Consider the following 20,723-nt stretch of genomic DNA (forward strand, 5'->3'; position numbering starts at 1 on the left):
GCAGGAATTTAGGAGTGACTTTGTTCCCTGCGTTTCTGGCCCTCCACGCACCTGGAAGGCTGTGCTTTGCACCCAAGGGAGCCAGGGCTGGGTTCTGTTGGGCAGGGGTGCAGGAGGGATGGGCTGCACAGGCACGTTTTGGGTTGGGGTCTGTTTTGAAGCCCAGGAACATAGTATATAATACAACAATGAGCATGACGCTGCTTATGTAGCTCTGACAACGGCGCCTGCTCCCTTGTGAGCTAAGGTGGTCTCCCCCACTTAGAAGATGAGGAAAGCGCCATTCAAGCAGATTCCGCACTTTCTTGGGGCCACCCAGCCAGGAGGCCTGGCCCTTGCACAGCTCCTGGGTGAGCTTTGTTGTTGAAGACGCCGCTTCATGCGTCTCCGTGGAGTCGCGCTGCTGGGTGTCTGGGGGACTGTGGCTGTAGGTTCCTGCCTGTCGTGCCCGGCACCCACCCTCCTGCTTTCCAGTTGCCTTTTGGGCCACAGGATCTTTCATGCATCCACTCGAGTCCAGAGCTGCAGCTCCTGGAGCCCCCAGTTTTCTGTTTCAACAACTCCAAAGGGGGCTCCAGGACCCACCAACCTTGACTTTTGCTGGGAGGTCCCTTTATGAGTTGTCTGGCCTGTGTTTTGAGTCAGATACCCATTAATTTTTCTGCTACATTAGGTGAGCATCAATCCAGATCTTTCCATGGGATGCGGTAACAAATAGCCAGGGACTTCAGCTCGTTGGTGTGGATATTGATTGCCGGGAACAGCTGTCTGAGGGCCTCTTCTTTCCTGCCTGTCTCATGAGCAAAGGTGCTGATTGCCTTTGGGGCGGACTGTCTTTCCAAGGATGCTCAGGTAGTGAACAGCCTTGGGAGGCAGAGGTGCTGTCTCCTTCGGGAGCAACCTGTGCTTACTAGCCAGTATAAAAGGTTTGGGGTCCCAAGATTTGGGGTCCTCTTCATATCTCCTTATAGGGCTCAGAGAACTGATGGAAGAAGATGCTGCTATTCAGCTGTTGTTCTTGATGATGCTGATATTCTGGCTACTTGAAGGATAAACTATGAGCAATAAAGTGGCTTTTGTCTCTGATCCGAAAGTCTCGTGTCTCCCGCGGCATCCAGGAGTCTGAAGCAGACTCACTTTTTAGCTTGCAAGTAGAGTAAAATTCTCAGGCCCTCTACTGTTCTTGGTCACGGTGATAGGGAGCAGGGAGAAAGGAGCGGAGTTGGTGGTGGTGATTAGGATTTCATGGTTTGACCAAACTCAGCAGAGCAGCTTTCATGGGACCCCAAGCTGGGTCTTCCCAAGCCGCACGCACTGCTTAGGCGGCTTCTGAGAGACCAGGTCCGGGCTGAGCGCTGCCCCATGCAATGCACACATCCCTAGCCTCGGAGACAGTCAAGGCCCTGACCAGTGACAGGGAGTGGGTGCCCTAACAGACGTGATGCAGGGGGCAGGGGAGCCCCTGATCCAGTTCAGCTTCTCCCCATTTTGGTGCTTGACCCACTGCAGCCTCTGACCTTGGGCTCCTGGGGACCCTGGGCAGGGTCTACCCCAGGGGTTCAGGCCAAAGCTGCTCCATCCCATCACCCTTGTGTGGGTGTGGCTCTCATCCCATACCCAGGGCCCAGAAGGTGTGGTTCCCCCGAGGATGGTCCCAGGTCTTGGGGAGAAGAAGGGGCTGTCCCCTAGCCGCTCCATCCCCAGCTGCCCCTGCTCCCCCGCCCCTGCACCTGCCTCTGGGAAGACCCCACCGCCGACCACATCCTCCACCGACCACATCCTCCTGTGGTGGCTGCGGTCGGAAATCCGGGTTTGTCTACAGCCTGGGGACCCTTGAGGGATGGGCTGGGACTTCCCAGCTGATACAGCTGCAGCTCTGGCCCCTCCAGACTTGCTCCCCACCCCTTCCCTAGTCTCAGGTGTGCCTTGTGCTGAGGGTAGGATTCAGGTTGGGCCCAGCTGTCCGGCTCATTGGACCCCCTGCTCAGGGTTTCTGGGTCCTCTGCATCCCACCCTGGCCTTTCCCTCCTGGAGTGGAGGGGTGTGACCCTGCCCAGTCACTTCTGCCCTGCTCCCCGAGTCAGAGGTACTCTTTGCCCCCTGTCAATTAGTCTCCTGCCCACTCTCCGTCTCAGGGGCTGAGATACCTGCTGGAGGCCGAGGACTCCTCTCCCCCAGCCCAGGTCTCCCCGGCTCTGCATGCCCCTCCATTCATCCCCAGACTCAAGCCACTGGTCTTTCTCTCTCACCGTTAGCATTTCACTGTCATTCCTGCGGGGGTGGGGGTGGGGGGAGGGAGGCCTGGGGCAGAGGGTGACGAACAACCCATCTAGGAATATGACAAAGGTTCTGGCCTCTCAGAGTCCTCAGCATCAGGGTCTGGCTCTGCAGCTCCTGGGCCCCTCAAGGGGTCCCCAGGGGTCCCGAAGACCCGGGCTCTTCTGGTGACCCTGGGAGTGCAGCCCCTCCAGCAAGTGGGGAGAGAATGCTGCTGCTTCTCTAGACAGCATGGACTCACCAATGGAGGGGGCTCTTCCAGCTCCTACTGATGAGAAGAAACAGGCATGGAGAGGGGGGTTTCTTTCCTAAGACAGACAGTAGCGTGGTGTCAAGACTGTGTCCCGGGACGTGCCAGGACCAGCTAGACCTGGGAGGCCCAGCCTTTTTGGACACAGGGGTGGGGGCCCAGCCTGGCACTGAGGGCTTTGGAAAATGTCAGTGTTTTGACCTCTAACTCTCCCAGTCCAGCTGCCTGGGGTGCAGCTGGAAGGAGAGATTCCAGTAGGGGGCAGCAGAGACCAGCGGTAGAGGGAGGCAAGGCCCAGAAAGGCCTGGAGCTCAGAAGATGGAGACAGGCAGCAGACCAGGTGAGGGCTCCACTGGACAGGGCCAGAGGGAGGTGCAGGGGCAGGACTCCGGTTCTGCACCTTCCCTGGCACCCACCTCCCCCCAGGTACCTGGACTGGGTCTGGGGTGGGGTGGGGAGCAAGTGAAGCACGTGAGCGAAGTCTTGCCTGTGTAGGGCGGGATCCTGACTTGACTTAACAGTTTGATGTTTTATTCATCATGGAATATTTTTGTATTAATTTTGACTTCAAAACTATTGCATTAAATATTATTTATCTTGATTAGCAAGTCTTGGGCACGCCCTTAAATTTTGCATGCAAGGAAAATGTCTTACTTGCCTCACGCTTCACTCTAGTCCTGGCTGTGTCTGGAACTCGGGGACACCTGCTACTTCCAGCTCGAAGGCGGGGCGACGGCATGGCTCCCGCTGCAACGGATGTGGCCAGCTCTCTGCACCTTCTCACCAGGTGGCACACCTGCACAGCAGATCCCGATTTCCCAGTCCCTTTCCAAAGTCCTGTCTGACACCTGCGGGGACCGTCCACTCCCATCACGAGGAGACTGCACGCAGGTGGTGGCTTTGTAGCAGCCCCGGCTCCTTTCTCTGTTCCGCCAGCACCCATCAGTCCGGTCGTATTTATCCTGAGCCTCCAGAGGTCCTGTCTGCCTTGTTCATTCATAGGAAGTGCTGCATCCTGTTGGCTACCCAAACTGATCTGATTTCTATTGGTTCTACTGGTTCTTATTTCCTTATTCCTAGAGGCCAACACACCCCCACTTTATTTATAATTCACACACGGCATACAATACCAGCTACTACGTGGTAAATTCAATAATGACAAATAGCCTAGTGACTTACCTTGTTTTTAAAAAGTGAATATGAAATAAATAGATGATCACAAACGGCACCTTATTTTGATGTTGAACTCACCAGATACACCCTTTAATTATCAGTGAGTTTTATGGTGTTCTTCAAAATACCCAAATAACATCAGGCAGGTTCCTACGGAAGTGCATCTGAACGGGACATGTGACAAGGTAGACGGGCTGTGCCGACTCGATTAAGACCAAAGGCAGGGACACAGCATGTTCAAGGTGGCCTCAGGCGCTCGTGTTCAGAAGGACACCCTGTGCCCAGTGGTGCGTGAGAGGGGGTACTCACTCCTTCAGCCTTGAGCCTAGAAGGTTCCCATGTCAGGAGAGCTGACAACATGGCAGGGGACAGGCAGAGAGGAGGACCAGCCCAGGGTGGATTGTGTCTCCTTCCCAGCACTGAGACACTGTGGCAAAGAGCCCCGTCCCCGCATTGCATGGGAACCTCCACAGCTACCAGCCTCAAGGCTGCATGGAGCACAGAGGGAGGCTCAGGGAGGCCGCGTTGTCCCCTGGGGTCTGGGAGGATTGGTTCCTGACCTTCACCTCAGCCATTTAGGACGTGGTCTCAGCTGCTGGTATCAGGAGACACAATTATAATGTCCAATGTCACTGCTGCTCCTGACAGAATATGGTCACCATCTGTCCAGGGGCCCCATATGTCTGGGAGAAGGGAGAAGTCAGGACAGAGCAGGCCCCAACCTTGATGGGAGGGACAGATGAGAGCAGGGGTGAGTGCAGGGTCAAGGCCACAGGGAGTCTGGGAGGGAGGGAGAGCAGGTCCCTGTGCTAGACAGACGGTACCTTTAGGTGATGAGTGTCACTGAGCTGTGTGTGACAGGTGGACAGGAGTGAAGCCACCCCCAGTGTGATCCTAGGAGGGGACGGTCTGACAGGCAGTTTCCCGGGCCCACCCTGCCCTGCTGCCCTGCTGCATCTGCATCTGCATCTTAGTCCGTCCCTGGGAACCTGTGTGCCCTGGTCTGTCACCATGGAAACTCTCACTTCCTCCTGCTGTGTCCCCAGCTCCTTCCTAGGACACTGGAGTCTTCATGGTGAGCTGTCCTGCCCTTGTCACACTGAGCTTCATTAAGGTGCTGGACCCTGCAATGTTGTGGAGAAAGTGTTTTACAAAGAACCACATGGGGTGTGTTTGAAGAGAAGGTGGGGTCCCTTTCTAACCTTGGTCTTCATTGTATTCTGCTTCATTGTGAATAGATTCTTTAGCTCTGACAGCAAGTGCTGAGTGTTGTCTTTGGTAGCATCTCATTGGCTGTCAACCTCTTCCTGTGCATTTTGAATCCCCAACATTACAGCTTTTATATCTAGGTTTCCAATTTGGACTTTTGGCCTCTCTGTCTTCCCTTGTCATGTCAAACCATTCGTTCTCCCTTGTGAACAGAGGAAATACTGTTACAGTCACATTTTCTGTCTCCTAGTCCACAAACTGTGTCATCTGGGCCATTTCCGGGCCATTCTGGACAAAGTGGTTTTTATATTCATGACAGTCCTGTTTCCCTGATTATTCGTGGGAAAGTTTGACAGGGAGCCAGGCAACGTGACTGATTCCTGTTGGATCTGGAACACGTGTGCGTCCCACTATGTCGGGGATTCCCATTTGGAATTCAGTGACTTTCCTGGTCACAGGTCCATCCTGTCTCCACCTGCTCTCACTGACACTTTCTGAGATGCCACCAGCACACATATTGGTTGGGGACTAAGTTCCCTTCCGTGGGGCACAGTCTTCTCATTCGTCCACCTGATGCCTGGACTGGGAGCTCCCCCCGACTGGGCACAGGCACTGTAGGCTGGTGTGCTGACCTGTGCCTGTCCCCTCCCGTGTCCTTGGGAGGACACAGATCCTGCAAGAGAAGAGAGGAGAGGTGGGTTTAAGGATGAAGGACCCCTTCCCAGGACACCCCGGCCTGCCCGTGTTGGGCGAACTACAGGGATTCTCTGGGTCATTGGTCTCAGCCCGGGTGTCCCACGGACCTAGATGACCCATGAAGTCTGTGAAGAAACAAGGACCTTCCTGTCCCTTTCTCCTGGCAGGTGCAGCCCCTCAGGTCACTCAGACAGGGGAGGGTACAGCACCCCATCCCCTCATCCTGCAGCTGTGTCAGGGGCATCTGGAGCCCAGAGGCAGCACCCTGCTCAGCCAGAGTCAGGGTCAGGCTTGTCTAGGTCCCTGGGGCTGGGGGAGGGTGGGGGCCTGGGCCGAGCACCTGTGCAGTGAGCGAGGAGGCCGAGGAGGAGAGGGGTCCAGGCCATGGTGGAGGTGCCCCACTTCTGCTCCCTGAGGCCCAAGACTGGGCAGCTTTCCTCCCAGGCCTCTCTTATCCCCTTGCTGCAGGGAGAGCTGCTGGGTATGCAAATCAGCCAGGGCTCAGGGCTGCTGCCTGAGAGCTGTGTGGTTCCTGATGGGGGCTCAGCCTGAGAGACTCAGGGAAGAAAGAGGGTGTCCCTGCACCCTACCTCATTCCCAGGAGATTCCAGTTCATCCTCTGGTGCCACAGAGTGGGGCTGACATCTCCAACACAGACTGTCTCATGGCCTCACTCCTTGGGTGGCGTGGCCACATCTGAGCTCAGAGGTGACATCTGTCTGTATGTTCTGGACCCACTAGAGAGCGTTAACTGTAGTGGTGACAGTGTGAGACCAAGGTCCGAATAGGGTCCCACCCCAGTGACAGTGTGTGAGCATCAGAGCTGAATGACATCCCCACCTTGCTCAGGGCACAAGGAGCACTTGGAGCCCCTGAGGTGCTGTCAGTTTCCAAGTCGGTTCCAGCTCCTGGGACAGGTCATAGATGCTGTGCCCCATGTCCCCAGGGTGCGCTAGTGCCAGGGGCAGCCCCAGTGATAGAGCAGGTGTGACAGTTACAGAGTGTGAGCATGAATGGGGTGGCTGGACAGGAGTGAATTACCCGGGCCTGAGGTGGATAAATGACCAATTCTACAGGAACCCAGTCTGAGAGACTCAGTCAGAATGTTCTGTCATCCGTGTCAAAGGTGACACTGTGGAAAACTTACTATTCTCTCCACAGGTGTGAATGGTGGTTAATAAACCGCCTGTTTTAGGACATTTACATTATATCAATTATTAGTAAACAACAGATGATTTAAAACATAAATTATAATAATCCCCCTGCATGGTAGAATTCCCCAGGCCCCCACAGTCTCCAGGAGGCTTTGCGTGGTGGTCTCTGCTGCCCCCTGGTGGCCTCCCCACACAGGCTGCAGGAGGAGCAGGTGTGTCCTCTGTGGAGGTGGAGAGTCTGAACCTACTGTTCTCAGGTGGTAACTCCCTGATCCACGGACTGCTGGTTCCACGGGGGGTTGCTGTTCTGTACGTAACCACCGCCGGCCTCAAGACCAGGCACAAGCAGCTCAGATCGCCCATGAAAGTATGAAACAGGCTCATTGGGAGGATGAGAGGGCGGGCCCACCTAAAGCATCTCTGACATATCCCTGAGGTGGTGGTTTGATTCTGGGGCTTGCATGGGGGACAAGGGACACAGGGACTGCCTCTCACTGAGCCACCCTAGTGCAGGTTGAAAACAGAGCGCTGGCGGCATCTGCCCCAAAGACTGAGACAGGAGACGCTCACCCAGCATCAGTGATTCAGCCCCACTCTGTGTGCCAGACACTGTGTCCTGGGTAAGACATGTGAATGGGACCACTCCTGCCTCTCACATGCCAGTGTGCAATGGGAGCACCCGGGGGACACGCTGGTTTGGGTGACACAGCACAGTCACCTACATTCTACCTGTACCTTGTCTTCGATCCTCTGCTCAAAGACAGGCGATTGCTCTTCCTGAGTCCCTCTTGGCCGGTATTGAACTTGTGGCTCCCTGCTGACTCATGGGTGTGTCACTCAGCTGGGTATTTTCCTAAGAATTTGAGCTCTTGTGAAGGAAAGAAGAGGCTAGATTTGTGCAACTCCTATGCACAGACCTTGACCCTGGGTGTGACAGCTGAGCTGCAGTGGCCATGCTGAGGTCTGTCTGCAACAAGAAGGAGGGCAGAGCGTGCATAGCAGGGTTGGCGGAACATAAAGTGAGAGACGTTAGGACCTCACAGGGATGGTGGGCGTCTGCGGACAATCGTCCAAACCCAAACTCGTTGCTGCAGAAGAAAAAGATCTCTTGTCTGCCCACGTCTCTCATTGTCGGGTGTGTTTGCATTACAGAATTTCCTGACTAGTGAGGGAAATAATTAACAAATCAATCAAGCAATCAATAAAATAATTACAGGGGAATAACTGTGCAGCTGCTGTAGTATTCAGAGAATTAGATGAGATCAGACAAGAATGGACAGGCAAGTCCTCTGTGGGGACAGGCTGCAGGGGTCTCTCTGGAGGGGACCCTGGAGCTGCCATCAGGGTGGGAAGAGGAAGCAGTAGGAGGACGTGAGTGTGGGGACAGCAGGGTCCATGCCCTGGGAGGAGGGTCTGTTCGGTCTGAGCAGGAAGGACAGTGAGAAGCTAAGGTGGTTATGGTGCAAACCAGGTCGGCCCCACGTGACGTAAATCTGTAGCATTAAGGGAGGAGGGGCAGGACAGATGTCACACTGAGCACACACACCTGGCCCAGGAGTCAGAGCAGCTGAAGGGGGACCCAGGGGAGGGAGGAGCCACTGCACTGTGACCCCTGTCCTGTGTCAGCCAGGTGGGCGAGCAGGTGACCCACCAGGACCATCACTACACAGGGGCTGCTGCTTCCCTTCCTGGTTTGCACAGGAAGTCCCACGGGACCTTGTCTGGTGATTCAGAGAATTCTGACAACACTTCTCTCCTGCTGCCGAAGTTACGAACTTGTGGGAAAATGTCATATGGGACCTTAACTAGGTGTAAGTGAGACACCTGAGTTTATCATAACACGTTCCTCTTCCTCTCAAACCTTTGAGGTAACATGATGTATTATAAACCACAACATATATTGGTATAGTGTTTTTGCATTAAACAGTGATATCTTTTGTGGAATAACATGACAAAATATTTCATATTTATCCACGGGTAACGATACCTGACGCCGTTAATTTCTCTTTGTAGATTCCCATTTCTCTCTGTCCTGGGCGTGTCCGTGGCCTTTCTGGGTCAGAGCGTCCGTGGGTGTCAGTTCTCCCAGTTTCTGTACATCTGAGAACGTTCAACTTTGCTTCCTTTTTTGGAAGATATTTTCACTGGGTAAAGATTTGAAAGTAGAGAGGTTTTTGTTGAAGTTCTGTTCTTGCTTTTAGTTTTCAGACACTCTGCTCCCTTCTCCCCTCGTCTGTGTTGTTTCCAGGGAGACCTCTAGCCGGATCCCTCTGCTTCGTCCTCTCCGTGGACGGGCCTCGTGTCTCTGAGGCTTTGTTGTCAGCACTGGACCAGGAGTTTGGCTGTGTGATGTGTGAGGAGTTTGGCTTTGATGTTTCCTGTATGTTTTTTGTGCTTGAGTTTTGTTCATCTTCTTGGATCTGTAGGATCTCAGTTTTCACTGAAATGGGTACATTTTTGGCCAGTATTTCCTCAAACAATTTTTCTGCCTCCCCCAAGCTTCTCTGCTTCAGAGACTGCAGTCCCGGGCACGTGAGGCTCCCTCATGCCCTCCAGCACATGACGCTTCTGTGTGTGTTTTCAGTGAGGTTTGTGTCTGGGGTCTCATGTGGACCCAGCAGGGGAGTGGGGGAGGGTCAGCCCTGAGGGGGGATGCAGGTGGTCATCAGCAGCCCTGCCAGGGTTTGCTCTGTTCAGAACCCAGGCGTCCAGGACATCCTGCGGCCTCCTGAGCTCTGCTGAGCCGGGAAATTCTGGGGACAAACCCAGGACAGGCAACCAACGAGGGGCCCAGTCACCATTACAAGGATAATCAAGGACAATTAGCACTGGATGTGGGTCCTGGTCTGTGTGTCCTTCCACCTACGCCCTCTGTCTCCAACTCACGTGCAGGCCCTGGAAACACCAGGTCCTCCCCTTCCTGTGAGACTGAATCCCTGCTGTGCCATCCTCTGCACAGCTGCCTGAGGCTGAGGAGGGGCAGCCTGAGGATCTGAGGTCTGGGGGCCTGGGCCAGACCTGTTGATGGCTTTGTCTGTGGTCCTATTTGGGCTGGAGGAGAGTGTGACACAGAAGAGGAAGGGGGTTTGTGTCTCACTTCCCTGTTGGCCTGTGTCACTGTGAGCATTACCACTGCTGTACCATGTTGCACAGTAATAGTCAGCGTCGTCCTCAGACTGGAGGTTGGAGATGGTCAAGTAGCGGTCGGCCCCAGAGCTGGAGCCTGAGAACCGGTCCGGGATCCCGTCCCCCTTGCTGTGGCTTCCGCTACTCTGCACGTACAGCACAAACCGAGGGGCCTTCCCTGCCTGCTGCTGATACCACCGAATGGTATAGCCACTGAGCTCACTGCTGAGGGTGCAGGTGAGCTTGACCGAAGCTCCCGGGGAGGCAGAAGCAGACGGGGGCTGGGTCAGTACAGGCTCAGCGCACAGACCTGCAAACACAAAACACAGGGATGAGTCCAAATGCACCGAGACTGGACAGTTGCCCCTAGGAGCTGTTCTTGGAGAAAACCTGAACCCTTGAGTGCCCAGGGATGCTCTGACCTGTGAAGAACACCAGGGGCAGGAGGTAGAAGGGAGCCCAGTCCATGGTGGGAATGGCTTCCAGGAGCTCTGCCCTGAGGCTCCCCAGCTGGCACTGGCCTCTCCAAGCCCCTGTCTTATCTTCTTGCAGCTCGAGAGGGAGGAGCATGAATGCAAATGTGTTCTCCGCTCCTCACCTAGTCTGTCTTAGCTCTTGTGTCAACCCTGAGCCTAACAGCTTCCTGCTGGTAATTTCCAGTTGTCAGAACAAGGTCGAAGTGTTGGTTTCATTGTTAAGAATTGATTTTACCCGACAGATGTGTCTTCAAAGGAGCCTCAGTGGTGCCCTTTGCAATTGAGCACAGCCAAGGGCTCTTAACCTGTAATGTTCCCCAAACCAGGACCCACAGTGCCCCCTGGTGTCCACAGGTGGAATGTTTAGCTAGTGCATCAGATGGCTACTTCTAAGATCTTAATGAATGGTGAACCTTGGTGAGTGTTTTATATGCACCTCTCACCTGACATCATAATAACCTGACATCAGAATAACACACGTCATCCCTGTGCTGAAGGCCCAGCCCCTCCTCTGGTCTCATGGGCAGGGGGCCATCACTGAGAGGTTATGAGTCTCCCAGAGCCCCCCCAAGGCAGTGATGATGCAGCAAGACTTCAGTCCAGGAGGCTGACCCAGAGCCTGAGTGTTGAGTCCTCTCCTTGCCCCTCCCCTCTCTGGGCCCCGTGTCCCTGCCACCCTCACCCCAGGCCCCCTGTCACCGCCCTCTTTTTTGTTCCCGGGCACCGTCCTCCCGGAGTCTGCTTTGAAGAGCGCTCAGGTCCTCAGTGTTGGCACCTGCATTTCCCAATGACACGCGGGACTGTGTGTGGGAAACGCGGGGACCCTCCTGTAGCTCCCTCCCTGGCAGAGGGCACAGGGTCCCGTGTCAAAGGGGCATTGGGCATCAGGTGACTGGGCAGGGTTTGCATCAGGCTAGGTTTCCAACGGTTTACATCAGGGTTGTTTTTCTCACGTGGTCAAAGCCGTTGAGTTCTCACAAGTGTCAGTATCTGGAGAGAAACCTTTTAATTTTATAAAACTTCAAAATTTTATGTTTGGCAAGCAAGCACTTTTTACCTGCTACCCCGGACAAATACATTGGTTGTCACCCTGGTGGTGCTGAGGATGCAGTAGAACGAGTTCACGTACAAAATGCTGGAGGCGCTGTACTTGGGGGTGATGGTGCAGCCCTGCCGGGACTCGTGCACAGACAGACAGACAGACCCCTGACTCACTAGTCCGAGTTTGGTCTGAGAGACAGTGGAGAGAGGTCTGGGGTCCCGTGTCTGAGACACACCCACCGCTGTCCCCAGATGAGGGGACCACTGCAGCTCCTCTCTGCCCTTCCCACCCCGGGGTGTCCACTCCTCACACTCACACCTCAGGGTCCCCATGGGGCCCGCTGGTCACTCCTGCAGGCCAGTCTCACACCTGTGCCCTGGGTCTCCTGACCACCTGCGAGGTCACCTGTGAGTGCCATCCTGGGAGATTTCACCTTCAAAACGTGATCTGTGCTAGTGACTTTGGCAGAGATATCTCTTTGTGGGGAATAGGAAGTCATCTAACTTTAATAAAATATTCCTATGTTTTCTGTTTCCTTTGTATCTCTGCAGAAAACATCATGTTATGCCTTGCATAATGCTTATGGAAATGATCTTTCTACTGAGCAATATTTTGCAGCAATATTTTTTCAAAAAATCAAAAGGAGTATTGCCATTCATTACACAGATTTTTAATGTGTTTGTAGCTCAGATTTATCTTTAAAATTGTAATCATATTTAATAACGCGTGTGTAAGAATGAAAGTAGTGTGGACACATGGTGTGATAATTTCCTTGTTTCTCTGGCCTCAGGATTCCTGGTTTGGGTGGAAAGTGGAGCAGCCCTTGCTCCCTAAAGAGGCGCTGGGTTCTGGGGCCCTGTATCGCCCCCTGGTGGCCGTGAGTGTGTCCGTGATGAGCAGCACATGGTGAGTCCCTACATGGACAGTTACATGAGACACCTCATCCCCCTGATCCTACTCTGTCCTATTTGGTGCCACAAGCCACACGCTGCTGTTTAGCATGAATATGGGTCGACCCAGTGGAGATGAGCTGTAGTTCTGAGAGACATGGCAGATTTCAAAGACTTACTATGAACATAATGGAAAAGTATCAAAAAGTCTTTCTGTTTACTTCACATTGAAATATTTCAAACTGATTGAACTTAAATAAATATTTTAAGGAAATGGATTCTACCTGTTTAACCTGTAAATGCGGACTCTGGGAAGCCTAGGTTTCCTGGGGGATTCACACTTCATTGCTATGGGACAGGGCTGCGCTGCAGAACCAGGTCATCCGTCCCCTGCTTGTGAAAGAGGAGAGGGAACTTTCTGGCACCTAAAGAGGTGGCAAGTCTGCCCTTTGAGAGCACAGTGAGACTCCGCAGGACTGTGGTGAAGACCAGGGACTCTGGGCCCAGGACCTTGGTTTGCTACCGCGGGTCCACTTTCTAGTTTGGAGCTCAGACAGAAAGCTCATCTGTTCATGTCTCAGGTTCTCCCTCTGTCAAATGGGGTGATGGTGAGAATGCTTATCTAATGGAGGGGCTGATATTAAAGGGTTTGATAACTATGAAGCATTTGGTGCTTTACACATATGAAGCACACACGAGTGTGTACTCACACTTCTTCATTAATACCCTTATTTTATTTTCATGATAGAGCAAAGACACTGAAGACAGAAAACTGATAAAAGTTAAGTAAACATAAAAATATTGTGAGTTGGGACATGTGAGTAGACGACATTTCCTGGCAACACCAAACGCACACAGGGGCACGTGGCCCCAGTGCAGTGCCCTCCGCAGAGGTCACCGAGCCACCGGCACTCAGCCCCTTTCCTGTCCACTAGGCCTTAGTCCAGGGACCTGGTTCTCGTCCTCCACCAGCAACATCTCAGCGTGTCCAGTAGAGCAGAGGCAGAACGACTCCACATTGGAGGAGACCTGTGACATGTGTCATATCACCCTTGCTGTCTAACTGGACTCTGCCCCGAGTGCGACTTCAGGTTCTGGGAGGGGAGCCTGGTTCTGCAGAAGCTGCAGCCTGACCCGCACATGCTGGCATCAGTGTGTGTCTGCTGACCCGTCCACCGAGGGCCGCCAGGATGTCAGGGTGCCAGGTGAGGGCTGATGGGCTTAGGGCTCAGACAGATGCCACTGGGCAGAGAGAGAAGGGGCACCTCACATGACCCCTTGGGCACAGGAGAGTTTTAACAGGGTTCTAGAGTCACCATATCAATGCAGAGCTGAGCTGAATCAGGAGAACCAAGATCTTCAGGGGGAGGGGAAGCAGATCAGGTGGTGTCCTGGGGTCTCTATCAAAAAGTCAGGGTCCTCGGAGTCCTTCACTGGAAGTAGGCGGTCCTTGCCCCACTTCTACCAGACTGGGAAGCTGTGGAGGATACTTTGTCTCGTGTCAGAGACTCGTTCCCTGTGGCGATGTCAGAGAACAAGGATGGAGCCTGGCCGTGCTGCACAGAGAGGGGCCACTCAGGGGAGGGTCAGGGTCTTTCTGGGCCCCAGTGATGCCTCCTCTGATCCCTGAGAGCTTGTGGTACACCCCAGCCTGTGGGCCTCCTAGGAGGCGGGTAGACCCCATCACAACAAAGACAGTGTTGATGGTTGAATCGTGTGCCCCAAATTCGTATGCTGATGCCCTAATCTTCACTACCTCAGGTGAGAGCTCATGGAGTTAGGCATGTCGTAGATGTCGTTCTTCACGATGAGGTCATGTTGGAGTAGGGTGACCCCTGATTCATTAGGCTGGTGTTCTTAGTGAAAGGGGAAAATACAGAGACAGATGCTCATAAGGGAGAATGTTACGTGAAGAGGGAGGCAGAGTCCATCGGCCAATGACAACAGAGATGCCAGCGACCCCCAGAAGCTAGAGGGAGGCAGGGGGTGTCTCTCCTTCACAGCCCACAGACCACCAGCCCAGCTGACTATTGATCTCTCACTGCTATCCTCACAGCTGGGAGACAGTAAATCTCTATTGTCACCCCCCACTCTGGTGTGTGGTGTCAGTGGCCACGGCACCAGCAACTACTGGAGTCCCCCCTAAGGATGCTGCTCTCAGAGCGTAAGCAGTAGGCTGGCTCCTTCCAGGTGCTTGTTGCCCAATCTGTTCATCACAGGACCGAGTCTAATGGAGATGCAAGGGACAAAGGAGACAAGAGCTGTGCAGAGAGCTGGAAAGGGGGCGCTATGGAGTCCGACAAGATGCTTCAGCAAAGGCATCTCTCTTGGTCTTTGTGTCGTGGGGGCCTCCCCGAGGATGGGACTTTCGAACACAACCTTGAAAGAGAATTTGGTGTTGACTTGATAAGGTCGATCCCCTATGGAGGATGAAGAGCAGGAGCTGAATCGGCCGTAGGCTGTGGAAAGGGATTTGTGAGGAGGTGGGAGGCATCTCCAGTGGTAGGTCCCATTGCTCCTTCAGGGTTCTGCTGGATGCTGACCAAGCCTGAGTCCCTGCAGGCAGCAGGCGCTCCCTTCCCTCAAATCTGCTTCCTGGGTAACATGGCGGTCAGGCCAGATCAAGTGCCTGCTCCCATTACTTCCCCTGGTAACGAGAAGGAGGAACAGATCTGAAAATCTGGACCCCGAGGCTTCTGTCCGAGGACGAGCAGTAGCTAGAGGCAGGATCTCAAGGTGACACTTGTGCGCTGTCCCAGCGGGACTCTGAGCCACCCAGACAGCACCATACCCGCGTCTCACGAGGCATCTGGTGGGTGACTGAGCACACAGACCACAGGCAGAGAGAAACTTCATTCTCAGGTGATCTCAGTGAGCCTGTGCTCTCAAGGATCCACCAACCTCGTGGTGGGAGAGAGGAAGGGACCTCATTTCTTTGTGCTTGAACATGAAAGGTGTCCCTTATCACTGGAGCTGACAACAGAACTGAGGGCAGGAGGGGCAGCCTGGGATGGTTTGATCTCACTTCCTCAGCACTAACACACAGCGGGGAAGAGCCCCTTCCACACCCCACCTGGGAGCCACAAAAATAAACCTTGTGGCTGGGCTCGGGCCGAAAGATGCTCAGGGAGGCCCAGTTGCCAGAGTTGGTGTCTGTTGGTCTGTGAGGTTTGATTCTCGACCTTGCACCTCAGCCATGTTAGGCTGTGCACAGGAGCTGCTGGTATCAGGAGACACTGGTATCAGGAGACATGATTATAACCTCCGGTGTCACTACTGCTTCAGCACAGAATATGGTCACCATCTGTCCAAGGGCCTCATGTACTGGGAAGGGGGGAAGTCAGGACAGAGAGGCCCCCCTGTGATGGGAGGGAGAGATGTGGGCAGGGGTGAGCGCAGGGTCAAGACCACTAGGAGCCCGGGAGGGAGGGAGAGCTGGTCTGTGATCGACAGATTGTGCCTTCCTGTGGTGACTGTCACTGAGCTCTGAGTAGCAGGTGTACAGGGTGAAGCCACTCCCAGTGTGGTCCTGGGAAGGGTCAGTCAGACAGGCAGGTTCCTGGGCCCACCCCTCACCTGCTGCAGCTGCATCGGGGTTTTAAGAGACCCCAGGGGACTTGTGTGCTCACAGAGGTTCAGAAGCCTTGGTTTAGGTCACCATGGAAACTCTCACTTCCTCCTGCTGTGTCCCCAACTCCTTCCGAGGCCACCTGGCTCTTGGTGTTTAACTGTCCTGCCTTCGTCAGGCTGAGTCTGATTCAGGTGCTACACCCTGTAATGACGTGGAAAAAACCGTTTTACAAACATATTTCCACCAGCCACATGGGGGGGTAGAGGATGGGGGTGTCCCCATGAAACATGCAGATAAAAATAAATATTCATGACATCATTTGTTCTTCGCTCCAGTGGGTCTGGACATTCCTGCTTTCCACACGTGCTCTCCTCTGTCTGCCTTGCAGTCTCTGCACGTGTTTCTCTCGCACTGACCCCTCCCGTGGCCCCTTCCTCACCCAGTGCCTGCCTGAGCCCCAGCCTCCTTTCGGTTCTGTGTGCGCATCACTTGTCTGGGAGGCAGCCTCTGACCGCCACACATTCGGAAACACAGCGTTACAGCCCTGTATCATTTTTTAAGGAGAGTCTTCACCGTTGGGTGCGGCCATCCAGAACCTTTGCGCGGAAGAACCCACCCAATCCCCTCTCCACAGCAGCAATCGCACCTTCTGAGGAGGTGAGAGGGCTAGAAACACAGCTAGAAGCAAGGGCGAGGGGCGTGAAAACCTCGTGACTACCGAGAAGACAATGATGCTTTGTTCTCTACTGTGTTCCTATGGCGTCTGGCGTTGATTGGTTTCCAGGTGCTAAAACAAGCCTGCGTTCCCGGGATAAATGCCAGCCGGTCGTGGTGCATGCCCCTTTATGCAGGCGGCTGGGTTGGTTTTCTAGGGTGGTGCGGAGGGTTCCGGGTCTGTGTCATAAGGGTTATTGATGTGCAGTTTTCTTTCCTTGCGATATGTTATCTGATTTGGGGTTCACAGTAAAGCTGATCTTGAATGAGCCGGTAGGTGTCTTTTTCTTTTCTATTCTTTGGAAGAGTTTATGAATAATTGGTAATAATTGTTCTTTAAATGTGCGATGCCACTATCCAGTGAAGCGTCTGTGTCTGGGCCTTTCTTTGTGGGTAGTTTGGGATTATTTGTTCTCTGCGTTGTTGCAAGCTTCATCAGGTTTTCTTAGTTTTCACTGAGTGAGTTTCAGCAATTTCTCTTATTCTAGAAACTTGTCCACTGCATCTACTTTCTCTGGAATGCGTAGTGTTCCCTTATATCCTCAAAGTCTTGTTTCACTTTTGCGATGCCGGTAGTATTGTCTCCTCTTTATTACATGTACTTAGTAATTTATCTTTTTAAAATATAATCAGTCTCTCCCTGAGCAGTGTGGCTCAGTGGACTGAACACCATCCTGCAGAGCAAAAGGTCACTGGTTGGATTCCCAGTCAGGGCACATGCTTGGGTTGCGGGTTCAGTTCCTGGTCAGGGTGCATTTGAGAGGCAACCGATCGATGTTTCTCACATTGAAGCTTCTCTCCCTCGTTTCCCCCCTCCCTTCTCCTCTCTCTAAAAATAAATACATAAAAATCTTTAATAAATAAATAAGTAAATAAGTAAATAAAATATAATCAGTCTAGCTAAAAGTTTGTCAACATTGTTTATGTTTTAAAATAACAAACTTTTAGTTTTGTTGATATTCTTTAGTCCTTCTTTCCTTAATATGTCATCTAATCTTTATTATTTATTTTGTCTGCTTTGGTTCAGTGTACTCTTCTTTTTCTAACGTCTGAAATTGAAATGCTATGTTGCTGATTTGAGATCATATATATGTATTAGAATTTAGAAACAGAAAAATATTTTTAACTCTGTTTGTTAATATACATTAAGTACATGTAAGTATATTACACATAATAATTAATACCAGTAGGGCAACAGTAGTCTTATAGTTGTTTGTGTAGATAATAATACAATCGCAAATACATAACAATAGAAGAATACACTCTGTTGTGTATTCACCGCTGGAAACCTACTTTGACCCCCCTGTATATAAGTCAGGGTAAATACATGGATTTGGTTGTATAAATACGAATATGCAAGGCACTCCTTGGAGGGAACTATATTCCTGTGGATACGTACACATAAACACACAGGGCAGGTATACACTTTGGTGTGTGCACACTCGTGTGTAACATACAGTGCACACATTAAGAGAGCATGCACACACACACACAGAGATGAACACGCTCTCTTAAGCACGGCTTTGGAGGCCTTCCGTTGGGTTGATACGCCATGTCTTCACCATCATTCACTGTGAACACATTTTCCACTTTTCCTTTGATTTCTCCATTGACTATTTGGGTGTGCGCTTTTAAATTTCTGTTTTTCTCATCAATTTCAAAAATTGTTGTATTGATTTCTAATTGTATTCCCCTCTGGAGAAAATACAATGTGTAATTTCTATCTTTTATTTATTTTCTTGATGTGTAACTTTTTTATTGTATTTTTTCCATGACCATTTATCCTCCTTATACCTTCTCCCGCCTCCTCTGAATCTAGGACCCTGTTCCGTGTCCCCAGAAACGTCTGTTTGGGAGAGAGGTCACGTGCCCTGGAGACCCGTGTGTGTTGTGCTGGTTTGGGCCTGAGCGTTCTGTCTGCGTGTCTCGTTGTTTACACTGCGCTTCGATACATTCCACTCACTTGTACTCCTGGAAATAGGTGTTTGTGTCTGTGGTCCATCCTTTCTCAAAACTCTCTATATTCTGTCCTCTATCCGAACTGTGTCCATGTAGTTACCCTGTCTGAAGCTTTTCGATTCTTTGTGTGGACACCTTTCCTATCGGGTGTCATTCTCCTTGTGTCTGAGGGTGTCTCACTCTGTCCCGCAGTGGGGGTCTGCGTGTGGTTAATTCCGTTTGTTTGGTACGCCGGAAACACTATTATTTTGCCTTTAACTTTGAAAGACACTCTACCTGAGTAAAGAATTCAAGGGCCTTTTTTTCTGTCTCACTTTAGGACCCTTCCATCTCTTGGTTGCATTGTTTTTCAGAGAAATCTCCCCTTACCATTGTCTGGTCCTCATTACAGGCCATGTCTTCTCTCCGACTGCTTTCGAGATCATCTTTCCCTAAGCAATCTTGCTATGAAACGGTTGGTGTGGTTTTCTCTCTCTCTCTTTTCCTTCCTCCCTCCCTCCCTCCCTCCTTCCCTCCCTCTCTCTTTCACCCTTCCTTCCTTCCTTCCTTCCTTCCTTCCTTCCTTCCTTCCCTTCTTCCTTCGTTCCTTCCTTCCTTCCATCTTCCTTTCTCCCTGTCTTTCTTTCTCTCTGTCTTTCATTTGTGCTCGAGTTTGTTAAGGTTCATGGATCTGTGCCTTTACAATTTAACCAATTTGAAATATTTTGATCATATTTCTGCCGTTTCTCTAGTGACCCCAACCCCGTACTTGCCAACTTTTCCCCTTCACTGCTTCCAACGATGCATATTTAGGCCCTTTGAAATTGTTACAACTCAAAGAGGTTCTGACCTTTTTCATCATTTTTGTTTGTGTTTCGTTTTGTATATGTTCTATGGCAATCCATCAGTTTCACTAAACTTTGCTTCTACAGCATCCCATCTATTGTCGACCCCATGCTTTGTACTTTTGAGTCTCGGATGCCGTCGTTTTCATTTGCACAAGTTCAGTTTGTATCTCTATTTATTCCTCTGTATCTCCACGTAACGCGTTCAGTCTTTCTTCTACCCTCACGAGCCAGTTATAATAATTGCTTTTATATCCTTGAATATGAATTACATCATCAAGGAAATTTCAGGGCAAGTTTGGATTCATTGCTTTTTGTACTTATAATAGCTCATATTTTCCTAATTCTTTTTCAGAAAATTTTTCATAGGATGCAGGCTATTGTGAGTTTTCCCTTGTTGGGTATTAATATCTGTATTTCTCTTGATGCTTTTGATTTTTATATTTGGATTCAGTAAAGGTACTTGGACAGATCTGATTGTTTCTCAACTTGCTCTAATCGTCTCTTCGATGGCACCAGAGGAGTCTTTAGTTTGGGGCTAATTTTCTCACCTCTGAGTCAAAGCTCTTCTGACTGGTCCACCTGATGCCTGAAGTGGGAGCTTCCCACCCGAAGGCCACAAGGACTGTAGGCTGGAGTGCTGACCTGGGACCGTCCCCTCTGGTGTCCTTGGCTGGTTCCCTCCTGAGCCTCAGCTGGTTTCCTCCCATGTGCGCTCACCAGTCTCCCGGGGACCGTTTGTAGATGCCCAGAGGGTCATCTCTGTGCGGCCCTCTCCTCTCCCACACACTCCCCTGGGCTGTTATGTCCTCTCGGGGGCCCTGAGGACTCCCTCTGACACGGAGAGCCAGTCAGGGGGTCTGTCTGGAAGGAAGCCGAGGCGGGCAGACCTGCCCTGTGGTAACAAGTGAGGACTGAGCGGGAAACTGCACAGGATCCTCAGCAGAGGCAGGGCCTGGGGACCCTGGCATCGAGCGGTCATTCGGCCTGAGACATGCTCAGAGAAAGCACGTACCACCCGTGGGGGCGCAATTCTCTGCCACCACGGACTTCCCGGTGAGGGCACAAATGTGAGCTGCCTGGGGCTCCCAGCAGGGGTGGGTGGGTGTGAAAGCCCTGGTTGGGGATCACGGTGGATCCCCAGTGCCCACTCTACTAGTGTGTTCCATTCAGAATCCCAGCTGCCAGGGAACCCAGCGTTTCAGAACCTGGGGATTAATCTAGTACATTTTGCCGGGAAGTGGCCCAGTCACTGTACATGGAAATCCAAGGCCCACTGGATATAGATTTCCATCTGTATGTCCTTCAAGTCAGGACTTCTTTCTACAACTCATACCTTCTCCTCGACCCACCAGGACAGCC

The 20,723-nt window shown here is 52.0% G+C and overlaps 2 protein-coding genes and 3 gene segments (V, D, J or C); all 5 read right to left on the minus strand.

The window, feature by feature from the left end:
* The window catches only part of LOC128781375 (immunoglobulin lambda variable 5-39-like), a 591,472-nt gene that overhangs the window by 35,548 nt on the left and 535,201 nt on the right, over nt 1-20,723 (minus strand).
* LOC112310504 (immunoglobulin lambda variable 5-45-like) overlaps nt 1-20,723 on the minus strand; it is a 715,836-nt gene that overhangs the window by 31,601 nt on the left and 663,512 nt on the right.
* LOC128779138 (immunoglobulin lambda-1 light chain) overlaps nt 1-20,723 on the minus strand; it is a 99,507-nt gene that overhangs the window by 25,209 nt on the left and 53,575 nt on the right. The window lies entirely within an intron of this gene.
* LOC139441033 (probable non-functional immunoglobulin lambda variable 11-55) overlaps nt 1-20,723 on the minus strand; it is a 511,832-nt gene that overhangs the window by 16,821 nt on the left and 474,288 nt on the right.
* LOC112310363 (immunoglobulin lambda-1 light chain) overlaps nt 1-20,723 on the minus strand; it is a 51,698-nt gene that overhangs the window by 8,137 nt on the left and 22,838 nt on the right. Inside the window, exons 1-2 of one of the 6 annotated variants that reach the window (XM_053928365.2) lie at nt 10,308-10,418; nt 9,882-10,195 (exon numbers count right to left, since the gene is read on the minus strand). The exons of the other annotated variants lie outside the window; for them this stretch is intronic. Of the exons in view, the coding sequence (XP_053784340.1) occupies nt 9,882-10,195; nt 10,308-10,353 (360 nt within the window). The 5' untranslated portion in view covers nt 10,354-10,418. Of the gene's footprint in view, nt 1-9,881; nt 10,196-10,307; nt 10,419-20,723 lie in introns of those variants that run through there. 6 annotated transcript variants of the gene reach the window in all.

This window comes from Desmodus rotundus, chromosome 7 (genome assembly GCF_022682495.2).
Source record: "Desmodus rotundus isolate HL8 chromosome 7, HLdesRot8A.1, whole genome shotgun sequence".
Taxonomy (NCBI): domain Eukaryota; kingdom Metazoa; phylum Chordata; class Mammalia; order Chiroptera; family Phyllostomidae; genus Desmodus; species Desmodus rotundus.